Source organism: Phoenix dactylifera, chromosome 18 (assembly GCF_009389715.1).
Source record: "Phoenix dactylifera cultivar Barhee BC4 chromosome 18, palm_55x_up_171113_PBpolish2nd_filt_p, whole genome shotgun sequence".
Classification (NCBI taxonomy): domain Eukaryota; kingdom Viridiplantae; phylum Streptophyta; class Magnoliopsida; order Arecales; family Arecaceae; genus Phoenix; species Phoenix dactylifera.
Genome location: NC_052409.1, coordinates 4,733,190 through 4,749,387, shown reverse-complemented (window position 1 = coordinate 4,749,387; position 16,198 = coordinate 4,733,190). Strand labels below are relative to the sequence as shown.

General features: G+C 42.2%; 1 protein-coding gene across 1 annotated transcript; it reads left to right on the top strand.

Moving 5' to 3' along the window:
* The first annotated feature begins 6,062 nt into the window (after positions 1 to 6,062).
* LOC103714057 (seipin-2-like) lies at positions 6,063 to 12,719 on the top strand. Its single transcript, XM_008801189.4, has 3 exons — positions 6,063 to 7,229; positions 10,783 to 11,411; positions 11,837 to 12,719. Exons 1-2 carry the CDS (start codon positions 6,180 to 6,182, stop codon positions 11,236 to 11,238), a joined length of 1,506 nt encoding a protein of 501 aa, XP_008799411.1. The 5' UTR covers positions 6,063 to 6,179; the 3' UTR covers positions 11,239 to 11,411; positions 11,837 to 12,719.
* The last annotated feature ends 3,479 nt before the right edge of the window (positions 12,720 to 16,198 follow it).

Here is a 16,198-nt window from a genome sequence, read left to right as displayed (position 1 = left end):
CCCTCGCCTCTGAGCCAGATTGTAGGCCTTGATTCTGTTGGCTACTCCTACACTAGAGTAGGGTGAGTACTGAGTAGCCGTTGTACTTAAAAAAAAAATTATTAGGCGGAATCTAACCCCCATCTCTTGTCTCAAGTGGTAAGGGCGTATCATCTTTGGGGCAAAACCACTATTGGATCATCAGCTGCTTGCTTTTGAGATCTATGCCAATAGATGAATGATGAGCTTTGGAGCGCTTTGAGATCTGTTCAATGGGCAATCCGATGGTGGTTTGGTGCAAAGGAAGGTTAATCATTCTTTCGCACAAAAGATATGATCCGGTCCCTTGAACTAGGTTGCACTAGTGACGCATAAACTTATGTTGTATAAGCATGGTTTGATCAATCGGAAAAAAGAAATTCTCTAAAATGATGGCCATTTTAGCACTAAGTTAGTTGTGATGTAATGATAGTTTTTAGGATCCTTGTATGACTGTGTTCCAAAGCCAAAAATTTGGATTGAACCATTTCTAAGTTTGGATTATGGGTCACTTACCTACTCACCCATTTAACATGGTCAAGCTGCATTTGGACCATATATATATAACTATGCCAGTATAATCCATCAATAAAAAATGAATGTTCGAGGGAAGGCTGCAATTTTTGTTTTGCCAACCGTTGCAATCTAGAAGTAGACTTATGGAAAGGTTCATGTCTAAAGGCATATTTGGTTGGAGGGAGTTTGGCTCTGAAATGAAAATAAGAATGAGTAGCTATTATTCTCCTTGTTTGGTCGAGAGGGGTTTTATTTTTATTTCAATTCTAAAAGAAAATGGTAATGCCCTAATCTCTTAAAATCAAATCCGGACTCTTACCTAGCATTCAAATCCAATTCCGATTCCGATTCCGATTTTAGTCACAAACTAAATGTATCGAACATTATGACCATTTCAATGGAGCAAACCCGCAAGGCCTGATTCTAAATTTAACTCAAATCTTACCTATTTAGCAGCAAGGACGAAGCTAGGTATTCATCAAGCTTGGGTCTAAATATTCAACTATTGATAATAATATTTCAAATAATCTAAAATTCCTAGAGCAATCCCAACAAACAAACAAAAAAAAAAGAAATAAAATAACATAAGATATGAGAAAAAAGAACATGACTCAAGGTACATTATGAAGGTGTTTTTTTTATAACAAAATTTGCTCATGCCCAAGTATATACGGCTCAACTCCCAAGATACAACAAATCACCCTTTCTCCTAATATGCATCCAAATATGATCCTTAATGAACCTTTCTGACAATATTAGAAAATTTCATGAGAATCTTTATAGGAAAATATTTTGTGCGATCTCTTCACACACACCCAATTATATTGTAAGCCCAATAAGTGTACACCCTTAATTCACTTACATCTCTCAAATCTCACCAAGATTGATAATTCAGTCTTATTTTCTCACTTTGAGATCTTGACTTGCATCGGATCAAATGACCCGTACCCTATTTATCAATGTCATGGGATGAAAATGAATAGGTGTCTCAAAATAAAGGATGGCAATAGATGCATCTTTTGGATACACTGCATCTCTTTAACTAAAGGATGTATCTCCTGCACTTTACTATTAGTGAAAAGATATGTCTTTTGATGTGTTCTTACCAAAAGATCTCTCCTTGTTTTGACACCGAAGAGATGCATCTCTGAAAATAAATCCAAAAGTCGATTCAAAAAATATAAAATAATTAAATTTTGAATCACTACTTTGGAAACAAAAATATTTTTTTTATTTTTAAAATCCAATAAACAAGTCCATATATGAAATGATAAATGGAACAAGGTTAAAAGAAAGAGAGATGGGGATTATAGTGGAACCTTGAAAATGAAAGGTAACAAAAAGGGCCAAGGATGGCAGTAGTGGGTCAAGTTAATGGCAACCCAACATGTGTATGATTTTAAATGAATTGACTCTGGCCAACTGAAGTGTTAATTCAAGGAGACTAGTATGGTGGCCCATTGGATTGAGAGAAAATGATGACTTGAACAACAAAGAGTTTAAGGCCCACAATTCTCCCCACTATAACACACTTAGCTACATGCAGGAACGAAGACTAAAAGAGACAAAGTCAAGGATAATGTGAAGAGCAAAAAACAAAACAACACCTACTAAGTGGAGCAAAAACCAAACAACACCTTCTACTAAGTGGAGCAATTAAGTCACTTTTGGATACCAACTCTTCAAGCACCAAAGGAAAGATTATAACCCTCCATATACAATACAAGTTTCTAAGAGAAACTCTAAACTCCATTGATTACAATAAATACACTTTAAAAGACTCCATGACAAATAAACTCCAAAAGATACATTACCAAGTTGGCAGTGTTAAATCAACACAGAACCATCCTTATCTTCCTGACATTTGTGATCTTATGTCTGCATTACGCTTTAAGATTGCTCATTGATGTGGGGTCGGAACCCCGACACCAGCCCACACACCGGCCGAGCAGGGAAAGCATCTGCGTCCCTCCCGAGGTATTGTCCGCTCTGGGATTGCCGCTTCGGGTCTGCGGGAGGTCGCCCAGGGCCGGAGCCCAATGACAGTCCCGAGCCCTGACGGCGCGGGGGTCCGCGGAGGTTGCCCCCTACCCTCACGGTTTTGTCCTATAAAAGGCGCCTCGTCTGAACGAGAGAGTGCTGGAGCAGCTCAGCTCGGCAGAGCGATATGGTATTGTCCGCTTTGGGCCCCGTGGGCGCGGAGCTCGCACGGGGTGCGCACCCACCTGCAGGCGCGGAGCTCGTACAGGGGGCTTAGGCGTCCCTCACGGTTTTGTCCCCCGTTGGGGCGCCTCGTGAGGAAAGGTTTTAGGCCTCCTCATTATAAGGCACAGACCTTTCCGCTGATTAGCCGATGTGGGACTAAACTGGGAACCCCATCCCACAACACAGCCCCCCCAGCGGGAAGGTCTGTGCGTGGCCGGGGCCCTTCCTCTAGCGCCATCTGATGTGGGGTCGGAACCCCGACACCAGCCCACACACCGGCCGAGCAGGGAAAGCATCTGCGTCCCTCCCGAGGTATTGTCCGCTCTGGGATTGCCGCTTCGGGTCTGCGGGAGGTCGCCCAGGGCCGGAGCCCAATGACAGTCCCAATGACAGTCCCGAGCCCTGACGGCGCGGGGGTCCGCGGAGGTTGCCCCCTACCCTCACGGTTTTGTCCTATAAAAGGCGCCTCGTCTGAACGAGAGAGTGCTGGAGCAGCTCAGCTCGGCAGAGCGATATGGTATTGTCCGCTTTGGGCCCCGTGGGCGCGGAGCTCGCACGGGGTGCGCACCCACCTGCAGGCGCGGAGCTCGTACAGGGGGCTTAGGCGTCCCTCACAGTTTTGTCCCCCGTAGGGGCGCCTCGTCTGAACGAGAGAGTGCTGGAGCAGCTCAGCTCGGCAAAGCGATATGGTATTGTCCGCTTTGGGCCCCGTGGGCGCGGAGCTCGCACGGGGTGCGCACCCACCTGCAGGCGCGGAGCTCGTACAGGGGCTTAGGCGTCCCTCACGGTTTTGTCCCCCGTAGGGGCGCCTCGTCTGAACGAGAGAGTGCTGGAGCAGCTCAGCTCGGCAGAGCGATATGGTATTGTCCGCTTTGGGCCCCGTGGGCGCGGAGCTCGCACGGGGTGCGCACCCACCTGCAGGCGCGGAGCTCGTACAGGGGGCTTAGGCGTCCCTCACGGTTTTGTCCCCCGTAGGGGCGCCTCGTGAGGAAAGGTTTTAGGCCTCCTCATTATAAGGCACAGACCTTTCCGCTGATTAGCCGATGTGGGACTAAACTGGGAACCCCATCCCACAACACAGCCCCCCCAGCGGGAAGGTCTGTGCGTGGCCGGGGCCCTTCCTCTAGCGCCATCTGATGTGGGGTCGGAACCCCGACACCAGCCCACACACCGGCCGAGCAAGGAAAGCATCTGCGTCCCTCCCGAGGTATTGTCCGCTCTGGGATTGCCGCTTCGGGTCTGCGGGAGGTCGCCCAGGGCCGGAGCCCAATGACAGTCCCAATGACAGTCCCGAGCCCTGACGGCGCGGGGGTCCGCGGAGGTTGCCCCCTACCCTCACGGTTTTGTCCTATAAAAGGCGCCTCGTCTGAACGAGAGAGTGCTGGAGCAGCTCAGCTCGGCAGAGCGATATGGTATTGTCCGCTTTGGGCCCCGTGGGCGCGGAGCTCGCATGGGGTGCGCACCCACCTGCAGGCGCGGAGCTCGTACAGGGGGCTTAGGCGTCCCTCACAGTTTTGTCCCCCGTAGGGGCGCCTCGTCTGAACGAGAGAGTGCTGGAGCAGCTCAGCTCGGCAGAGCGATATGGTATTGTCCGCTTTGGGCCCCGTGGGCGCGGAGCTCGCACGGGGTGCGCACCCACCTGCAGGCGCGGAGCTCGTACAGGGGCTTAGGCGTCCCTCACGGTTTTGTCCCCCGTAGGGGCGCCTCGTCTGAACGAGAGAGTGCTGGAGCAGCTCAGCTCGGCAGAGCGATATGGTATTGTCCGCTTTGGGCCCCGTGGGCGCGGAGCTCGCACGGGGTGCGCACCCACCTGCAGGCGCGGAGCTCGTACAGGGGCTTAGGCGTCCCTCACGGTTTTGTCCCCCGTAGGGGCGCCTCGTCTGAACGAGAGAGTGCTGGAGCAGCTCAGCTCGGCAGAGCGATATGGTATTGTCCGCTTTGGGCCCCGTGGGCGCGGAGCTCGCACGGGGTGCGCACCCACCTGCAGGCGCGGAGCTCGTACAGGGGGCTTAGGCGTCCCTCACGGTTTTGTCCCCCGTAGGGGCGCCTCGTGAGGAAAGGTTTTAGGCCTCCTCATTATAAGGCACAGACCTTTCCGCTGATTAGCCGATGTGGGACTAAACTGGGAACCCCATCCCACAACACTCATATACATCATGAATGGAATTAGGTGGCTGGTAGAATGGCTCATACTCTTGTAACCTTAGTCATGTTTTTTTGGGCATACCATTATGCTCGCGAGGCCTGCCATTTAGCTCCAGTTGATGCTCATGGATTTTGTCTTGCTTTGGTTTTTTTATGGTGATATTTACTGTTTTGCTCTTTGTGTTATCAAAAAAATAAAAAAAAGGAAAGGACAATAGTGGTGGGAGTCAAGTTTGAGATTTTAATATATTTTACAAACAAGACAAATAAGAAAAAAATAATATGATTTATGTTGTATATACCAAGCAATTGTTGAGTACAAGAGGGTATTACTAAATTCATATAAGAACTCAAAATATTTCAATTAGTTTATCTTTAATCCGCACTTGACTCGAAAATCCAATATCCATGTGGAGCCTGTGAGGTTTTTGTATTTTTTATGATCTTAATAAACACAAGTTAGTATGAGTCTTGGCTCATAAGCTTCAAAAGTTTCCATATACTAATCATTGCATGATATGGCATCAAATTGTAATCTGCTTGTCTTCCATGCAATGACTAATTAGGCTGATATGCAGTTGCGTATTTATCCTCATGCTATGGAGATCCTATTATTTTTATGCATCAAATCATTAAATGGTCCAATCTAACTATATTTCTTTTCCACTTCTAATTTTGAAGGGACTCTAGACAGGCCAAGTTCTAACTTAGGCTCTAGCAAATCCCTAGCAAATCTATTTTACTATATAACACAAAATCTCTTAATATAATTTGAGTACTTGATTGTTAGCCATAATATCAAAGATTCAAGCCCTTCCCTCAGCATTTCTTATTTGTTAAATATATTTAATTTTTTAAAAAAATAAAAGAAAAAGACACGTGTACGTTATGAAAGGCATGTTGATCGTCTATGTTTTTCGACCTATTTTTTTTTATTCGGTAGATATCCTCACAATTCCTCTTCTTATCCTATATTCCATTTGCGTATTTTTAGTTCTCTATGTAGCTGTTAACTAAAAAATTAAAAGCTCAAGCACTTCTTCTAATATTTATCATTTATTTACATAAATTTTTATTTTTATTAAAAATAAAATAATTCTTTTTTTGGTAAAAAAAAAAAACGAAACGTCCCGTCCGAGGCGTCAGCTTAACCCCGTTATTCCCGTTCCCAAATCCCGCATCCCGCGAGTCGCCAGTTTATTCCGACTCTCTCCTGGTCCGATGAACTGCCGCGCCCTATTCCCACCTCCTTATTCCTTCTATCTTCCCTCCTCCCTTCTTCGACTTCTCCTCTCATGGACGAGACGGAGCTCGACGGCGACTCAACGAGCTATACCTTCTTCGACGCCCTCGACGCCTTCCCGCCCGAAGAAACACTCGACCCTCCTCCCGCCCCCTCTCTCGAATCCATCTCCAACCGCCCCGGCGACGAGATCACCCCCCACTCCCCCGCCGCCCCCCGCCGCCGGCGGCCGCCATCCCGGCGGATCGCCGCCTCAGGCCCCAAGGACTCCTCCGGATCCGATTCCCTCTCGGGCATCACCAGCATCAGAGAAAGCCGGAGCAAGATTCTCCTCGCGTTAAAAGACCAAGAGGCTTGGGAGAAGCCGGATGATTCGAGATCCACTCTTCCTTCGGATCAAATTAGCACGGCAAGAGACCAGCGTCCGGAAATTTCGGTCGGATCGCCAGCCGCGAGCCGTGCTCGTGTCGGAGAACCGCCGCCGGTCGATGCCGGATCTCAGCCGCAGGGCATCCTGGTGTCCCTTGCCGGTTTTGTGATCAAAGCTGTTTTTTTTCAACTCGGTTTGCTGACTAGGTCCATCACGTTTCCTATTTGGTTGATGCATTGCTCTTTCTTGCTTCTGACCAATCCTTTCGGCACCCTAAGACGGGCGAGAGATGCGATAAAAGAGAGGGTTTTGAGGGTATGGAAGGATTTAGTGGAGAAAGTTAGCCCCTTGGTGTCCGAGAGTCTTGGGAGCCAGCAAGGGGCGGGGAAGTTGGTGGCGAGGTTGGCTTGGGGGTGCTTCTGGTCGTTCTATGTCTGTCTGGTCCTGTCTGGGCTCTTGATGGCATCATTCTTAGGTGGGAGCCTGTTCATGGGCAGAGTTGTCGAGGAGCCGCTCCAGATGATGGAGGAATTGAATTTTGATTACACGAAGCCGACTCCGGATGCTTTCGTGCCGATAGGGTCTTGTAATGGTGGCTTGGGTTCTGGTGGAAAGACTGGAGCTTGGAAATCTGGGGGTTGGCGGTTGGTGCCGCCAAATCACAAGCTGCGGCTGATCATCTCATTGACTTTGCCAGAATCCGACTACAATCGGAAACTTGGCATGTTCCAGGTATGTTACTCTGTTATCTGCCTCTTTCTTTGTCTAATTGTTAGTTCCCTTTATTCTATATGATTCAAATTGGTGTTGAAATAATGATCTTATATTCTTATTAGTATATTTTTGGATATTCTAGAGATTTGCAAATACGGCGTACTTTAGACATTGTACCGGGATGGATTTTAAGTGCTTAGAAATCAAAGAGCGAAGAGGTATATTAATGGGAGGGAAACCATTGAAAGAATAAAGGACGGAAGAGAAACATGCACTTAGTGGGCGTTTGGTATGGGATGATCCTCCCAGGATCAAGAGTGATGTGGATGGAGGTGATGAGATCACCGTGTTTGGTTGCACCACGGTGATTCTACGTGGCGGTGATCCTAAATCACCTCCACTCCTCAAATCACCGCCCAACTCGGTGATGGGATACCCATCCTTGAGGTCGAAAATCCAAGATCACCTCAGGGCAGTGATCCTGGGTTGAAAATTAAAGACAGAAATACCCCCTCAATTTAGCAGAAAAATTGATATATTAATATACCATCAATATTATATCAATGTTAAATAAAAATATTAATTATATAATGAAAAATAACATATTTTTATAAGATTAATAATTTATAGGAGTAATAAATATATTTTATAGAATATATTATTAATTAATATATTGATAAATATATTTATATTTTATTATAATATATTTTATATGATTAATAAATATATGATAAGGACTATTAAAAGTAGAATATGTGACAGAATTATGGAGCTATTATAGGAATTAGCATATTAACTTACATTTTTTATTCATGAGAACTAAAAACACATAAAAAATTCATCTAAGATATATCATAGGTATTTGTGGTATTATGTGGTCGGTGATCTTGAATCTCCATACCATACCAAACAAGTTACTCATGGATACCCGAAAATTTTTAATCACTGGACCATGACTTACCAAACATATTGATCTTAGATCACGGAGGATCAAATCACCCCATCATTCGGATCACCGGGGATCTTAGATCACCGTGGTGATCCTGTTGGGGTTACCAAACGCCCCCTATTGTTGCTCCTCGTTCTTGATAATCATTGGCTCAAGGATTGACCAATGAATACACTGGCAACAAAGCTCAATCAGTTTCCCCTGTCACTTTGCTGTCCAACATATAAATTCTCTTTTACCAAGATTGCCATGCTTCTCATCTATTCTATCAATGAAAATGCTCTTATATACATATGTATGTATATATGTACATAAATACATTTAGTTTATAAATTTATCAATCAATATTTTTCACAGGAGGTATCTTATTAGAGAACTATGAGAAGATTTATCTTACCATGAGTAGTAAACTTAAGGGAACAAATAATCAAACAGAAGAGGACATAATACCCTCAGAACTTAGAAGAGTTGATATGGAATGAGGTGTTTGTAACCACTGTTTCACCTTCTGGCTGCCATGAAAAAAAGGGCAGAAATAAAAGTAGAGGAGGCAACATAGAAGTACCTCTTGCTCTTATTTATCATTAATTATTGACAAATGTGACAGTCCTTGTAACAATCTCTTTAGCCAATAGTAGTGATCTTAGATGAATTACTCAAAGTGTATTACAAGAATCCCCATTCATTAAGATTCTTTATTTCTTAGAAATGCAAACCATTGTGCAGAAGCTGTGGTCCAATGTCAAGAATCACAACGAAAGGTCAATACCGACAAGTGCAACCTGCTCTTTGTCATCAGCAGTCGAATAAGCACTTCAGTAGATGATATCCATGTTACATATGAAAACAAGACTAAAATTACCAGTTAGTCCTCTGGATGAACTTTATTATGCATCAGAAACTGTCTTCAACAGTGTTTAAACAAGAGGAAAATGTGCAACTAATTCAAGGTCTGGCAGTGCTATAGAAGGCTCTGTTGCTAAGCGACTAAGAGTTGCACCAGCAATGGTGCCATTGCAAATGTTTTTATTAAACTGATGAGAGTTACTTTATTGCTAATTTTTTTTATGGTTATTACAGATGTACCTAGATAATTATTGATTGGTAGTTTTGGTGGAAAGGCACTCATTGAGAGATTGTAGTATGTTTATGTTTGATTCCCTCAAGATTGGGCGAAGAAAAATTTGGAATATCTCGAGACAGCTAGTTGTGATTTCAGATTAAGCAGTGAAAATTACGATATATACTCTAACCCTTATTGTACCATTTTAGAGGTACATCAACCTTAAGGCTTAAACCCAGATTAAGTTCTGAATTATTTTGATCAACCAGTCTCTTTCTATCATCATCTGATGTGGTAGTCGTGGAGCGATGCTACAGAGGTTGGCGTATATTATATTGAACTTTCTCCTTTGTGCACCTTGTCTACAAGTCTTGATAATTTCCTTTTTTAGCCATGCAACTTGCATTTACTCTATCTCCATGTCTTCACCATTGTCACATCACAAGACACTTTATGCTGATCGATGCTATGTCAAAATTTGAACTGCACAAAACAATGGGGAAATACGGTGAGCAAAATCTTATGAAAAATGGCAACCTAAACATGAATGCGATGGAGATATTTAAAAGAGGATTGCAATTTAAAACGAGGTGGTAATTTAAAATGAGGCAAACCTTTACTTTAATCTTAATTTAGAATTGTAGTGGCTGATATAACGACCATGGGCATTACCAAAAATAGCTAGCTAGAAATTATTATTTAGGTTCGTTGGCCCTATGTAAGTATTCAAGATCTTTCCAACCCACAACTGATATAGAATTAAATACACACATGCATGGGTCCTCGCATATTTTTCATGTTTAAGCCCTAGCATTCTTGCCAAACTAAGAGTCCAAATCCAGTAAAAAATACTAAAATTTGCCGGTGGTCAACTCTAAAATGACTCATGTTGTAGTATCCACTAGTCACACATAGGCCGTGGGCCGGATCTGCTCTGTTACCATTTGTAATGACTCAGGATTTCATCTAAAAATAGCTTGCCAAAAGTTGTTATTTGGGCTCCTTGGACCTGTATAAGTATTCAAGATCTTCCTAGCATATAACCATTGTGTGACTCGACATTCATACGTAAGTCCTTACAAATGAATTGGCATAGTATCTCTCCATGAGAATTAAAATATTATAATGAGCCTCTAAGAAATAAATGCAGCTTGTTTTTCATTGGCTTGGACAGATGTTGCCTTACGTCATCCTGTGTTATGTTCTGGGTTTCAATTTTTTTTTACCAAGCGGAGTATTCGCTTGGCTGATACAATATCAATGAGGAAAGGGATAATCAGTAGTGTAACTAATGCTTTTGCTTCCTCATATTGTGCCTCCTATATTTCATAGTGTTTTCCCCTGTGATTTTTATTTATGATTTACTGCTTGCTGATTGATCGTGACTATTAATTAGTACAAATGGTTTAGATGCAAAATATCAGTACTGGCAGCTCAGACTTGCAAATAGTTAGAAACATCTTGTTTTATGTCTCACTAGTTTTTTTTTTCCACTTTTGTCATGTTTGTTATTATGTTAATGCTCTTTGACCACTGATGTGTGGTTTTGCTAAGGTAAGGTCAGGGCAGAGTTTCTCTCAGCAGATGGCAAAGTCATGGCTGGTTCAAGCCAGCCATGCATGCTACGGTTCAAGAGCTCTCATATTCACTTAATAGAGACTTTTCTCAAAAGTGGTTCTCTACTAGCAGGCTATTCTTCAGAATTGCAGATTCTCAGAGTAAAAATGACAGGCTTTACAGAAGGAAGTGAACCTACTGTATGCATAAGGGTCATTCTTGAACAAAGGGCAGAGTACAGGCCTGGTGCTGGTATCCCTGAGATTTATGCTGCATCTTTAAAACTTGAGTCAGAACTTCCTCTTTTTAAGCGGTTGATATGGAACTGGAGGAGGACCGTGTATATCTGGATCAGTACAGGATTATTCATCATGGAGTTGCTGATTTTTCTTGTCTGTTGTAGACCTATTATAGTTCCAAGGTCAAGGCCGGTCCGTGGTTCTCAAAACAGGATGTAATATATGAACTTTTAGCACAACATGGTTGCAAAGGAGGAGAGCAAGTCTTCTGCAAGCATAGCTTCCCAATGTTGTGGCTGTCTGAAATAAGATATCATCTTCAGGTGCCCTTGGGTAGTAATCATGATACGCAAGTATACTGATCATTCAGCTGATTTTAACATTTACATCAGGTTTGTCATACACACTTCTGTAGTCCACTACGGGCATAGAACTATTAATGCTACTCGTGACTGGATCTTTGCTTTATATGGTATAACTGATTCTGTTATGCAAGTTATTTCCAGCATTTGCATCCTTAAGCAGTGGCATGAGAATAGTTTGTGTTAATTTAGAAAATTATTTTGCAGTGTAATATCATGTCAATGTGAAAATATTCTTTATATATATATATATATTTACTGTAGGCATACTTCTATCATGTCTCATTCAACTTGAGTGGACCAGACTACTCGAGCAGCATTTTACCATGAAATAAAAATATAAATCATGCTGCTTTTGCAATTTCATAGTTGGCTTTTGTCATATAATGAACAAGTTTGAAACAAAAGGCTCTTTTCTGCAGTGCCATTTGTAATACCTACTTTTCATGTCCCAGGTGGATTTTTTGAAAGATTGGTGGGGCTGCACGAAACTTGGAGGCCATATTATGTGGATAAATCAGTGTCTTTGTGAGGCAAGGGGTTTCACATAGTTATGCGTAAAGGATTGTACTGATTCATGATGGCATACACATCGTCCATCAGGGTGCTCTTTCACCGTAGCTGCTTGGTTGTTTTATATTGCTGATGAGCTTTGGATCTTGTGTCACTCCGAAATGGTCATTACCCGGATTATTCATCTACGGTCTTGCCTAAAAGATGAGTAATTTGTTCTATAGTTACTAATATAATCCATGACATCTTTTAGTTCAACCTACGTTTGGTCTTGAGTGATGCATGCATTACCGGGACATTTGGTGAAGTTATGGTTAATAGGTTTTGGCGAATGGTTTTGATCTTTAGTGGAGAGGGTGTTATCCGAGATGGAGTTAATGTTTTAATGAAGGCCAAATTCTATTGCGCACCAAGGAGGATGTGGATCATACATTTGAACTCATTAAGCAGAATGGGTAACAACCATGCAATGCCACATTCTTGTTTGTCTGGTCAAATGCATTTCATATTGGCTTGGTAGTGATTTGATAGCAACATTATCGCCGAACTCGTTTCCATCAAGCCTGCTGATACATAATATGAAGTGCTATCCCTGGGATGACAAATGATCCCTGAAAGCTAAACACTGTCCTCAGTCCTCGTGTAAAATTCTGCCAGCAAATAGGCCCTTAAAATACAGATTACTCAAGGGCCTCCACTTGCCCGTCCTTAATTTATATGTTTAAGCTTTCATTGGAATGAGCAGTTGGCCAATTGCTATGCAATAAAATGTCCAGGCACATTTGATAAAATTGCAGTTGTTATGCATAGTTTTGAATTCTACTGGAAAAAAAGATTTGTAAAGCAAGAACAAGAAACAATCTACCTTCCAGTTTTCACTACTGTTGAATTATATGCTTCATGCACAATTTCAGCAAACAGCATGCCAGTGCTTGAATGTTATCATAGAGTGATGAACAACTCATTCAGAAAGAACATATAAAATCTTCAGGGTCATTGCACCTATGCCCATTGCACCACCTGCATTATAAAGGTAATTTTAAGATTCCTTTGATTACAAGACAAAACCTCTAATTTAGGAGACAAGTTCCAAGCCAACTCATAGAAGTGCTTGATTTCTGGGAATGCTTAGCCCTATGTTCAAAGCTGAAACAAGCCTCAGAAAAGTAATCTTATTTGTTTCTGTATGTTTATTTGTCATGTGTCTCTATGTTAATTGGTGAATAGAGACATCAGACTACTTCTATACTGAAAAAAAGAGACATGAGGCTGCATATGATGTTTATTAAAGAGTACAAAAGCTACATATGATAATCCCTGAGTGTACCATAGGAGGGAGGACTCTCTCACACAGGTTCCTGGACCAAGATACAATCCTACATATGATGATCAGTAATCTTTGTTCTTCTATTGATGGATCTACATTTTGGATTATTGGATGGAGGATGGCAGCCTTCAATGCTCACATGAGCTGGATGTATATTTTGTGAGGGCTTAGGATGGATGATGCTTGCTTATGTTTTTCTGTGAGAGATTCTGGATGAAGGCATCTTCCTATGCCTCCAACGTGCTCGATCGGTGAGAGATATGGACGGATACCCTTGGTTATTTACCTATTTACATGGATCTGCATCATGATTTTTGAAGTGCCTTATCTTACTCTCGGCCGGCTTGTGTAGGTTTTTTCACCAGTGTAATGGTTCTTCCGAATCATTCCATGAATGCGATTGTACGTCATGCAGATTTTGATGACAGTGTGTAGATCTGATCCTCACCCCATTTCTGGTGTTTGAAGTAAGCTGGTTTTGCTGCAAATTTTATTAATAAAATAGTTTTAGCATCGGCTCTCAAAGTATTTCATCCTCTTTCTTCCAATCCATCTAGTGGTCATTATGCGATCCAATGCACTGGTGACCTAGTAAGGAACCTAATACGTCTAGATTACTGGTTCTTCTAAGTTCTATGTATCTCAAGGCTCCTGACACCATCAAACAGTCCCATGGCTCGTGCCAACTTTGCCCCATGCTTCTGTTCCCACTGTCTCAACAGTCCATGAGCGTATATCTTTCTGATCCAACTATAACTAATAATTAATGGGCACTATTCATTGATTCTCTTGATAGGTTCATGCACGAGGTCATTTACTGCCTTCTCTTTATTCTTGCAGACCTTTGGATTTTCGTACACTGGAAAAGCTTTTACTCCTTGCCATTTTACCATCATGGTGACATATTAACTCCACCTACTCCCCAAAAGAATGAAGTCGTACAATAATAGGATACCGACCACTATGCTTCCAAATGGATGGGCATCGTGGCCAAGCAACCTATGGAGTACAAGTCGAAGGAAATGGAGTTCTCAAGCAACTGTTTGACATGGCTCCACCAGCCATCCATCCCAACTCCATGGGCACAACTGAAGAAATAAGACAGCAATGGAAGATAAAAAGCTCGCTAACCTAGAGAGAGAGAGAGAGAGAGAGAGAGAGAGAGGTAAGGTGGTCCAAATGGTGAAACAGCCTACGAATGGCACCTTGTCAGAGAGGAAATTATAAACCTAAGCCCATCACAACCACAAGGGTTAGGGAACGAGAAACAAATACTAGTGGAGTCAAGGGATGATAAATGAGAGGGTCCCATGGTATGGCTATGGGTTTCTCTCACTCTTATCTATAGCTCTCATCTTGCGCATGATCTACAATATGACATTAGTCCACATGAGTTCCATGTTGGTATTCCACTGTAGCAAAAAAAATAAAAAAAAAGGTATGCACCTACCAACTAATAGTAATAGTAGTAATAATAGTAGTCTCATATATATGATTGACAGAGAAAGAAGCCGAGAGAGAGTTCGGATCAGCCAGCCAATCAAGAGCATGCTCACAATTTCTAGTAGAATTGATTGGACTCCATCATATGACCTTGTGATATGGTGCTTTTGTATTGATGAGGATCTAACATGTTATACTTGTCAGACTGCGTACTATGGTCATTGGACCATACTAAATTGCAAATGCATTATGGCATGTACCCTTGGACTCAAATTAGTATTACTCTTTAAGAATAAGTTGGAATTTTCAGTTCTTTGGCTAGCCTATATTTTTATCATCATCAAGGGTGCCAACTTGTTCGGTTGGCATGCCAATGGAAGCTGGGTATCAATGGCCTAGATTTGAGTCATGCCTTCACAATAGATTCGATACGAATTTTGATGAACCTTACCATTTTAGTTTCTCAAAAATTTTTTTTACCATTGTCCAATATAATAAGCTCCAAGATAAAAAAAAGGGCCATGCTAACAATCATGTCGATCAATGATTTGCTGAGCTCAAAAATTGGGGTTGGTTAGCTATTTGCTATGTTTGGTTGCAGAATAGATTTTGAGGGAATAAGCAAACGTTATTAGGACATAGTAAAACTAAAGGGATAGAGCGTTTTTCGATGGAGAAACAAGTGAAAGGGACGAAGAGGACGGAGTAGAGCGTTTTTAGTATGTATTGGATTTTTGATGATGTGGACTCTATCATAAGGATAAAATTCTCATCCTATTTTTTTACATATTGAAGCATGGACAAGAAAAGTGGAGGGATAATATGATAATTGGCTATTCCATAGGACGGAGAAAGCCTATCCAACTCCTCCCTATAAAATTGACTTAATGACTCAAGTGGGAGGAATATCCCCTGAGGCAATAAAAGTATGGAATAACCCTACATAGTCAGCTCTAAAATCCATTAGGTAGGATCAGGTGTTGAGATTCATTTCCAAGTCCTAATCTTATTAAGATTCTAGTTTAGTTGGTCATTAGTTTTAATGACTTTAAGATTCTATTTCTAGTTTTATTTTACTTAGTTATTTCTTTTAGAATAGTTATTCTTATCCTTTAGTAGTTATCAAGTCTTATCTTTTAGTGGATATTAGTTTTTGAATTTGAGTAGGAATCACACATCCCACCCATATGTTGCTATATTTAAAAATACCTTTGGTGTTTCCTTAATTTAGTGTAGCCTGAGAAAAGAGGAAGAATGAGAGAGTGAGAGTTGTGGCATCAATCTACTCCATGCATCATGCTGTTATCTTATGCTGCTCTACAGGAAAAAGGTTGCTATCCTCCCACTTATTCCCTATCCAAACGTTGCCGCATTTTTTTTTTTTGCTTTGGCGGGTTCTTCATATAATGCGTGTATGAATACACGCAATAAAATCAAAAAACACAAGCTCGTGGAGTGTCCGGGGCAACTCCCCCTCTCCTGACCATAGGGTGTATTTTGAGCGGTGAGTACATAGGCAGCCACCCAGTCGCTG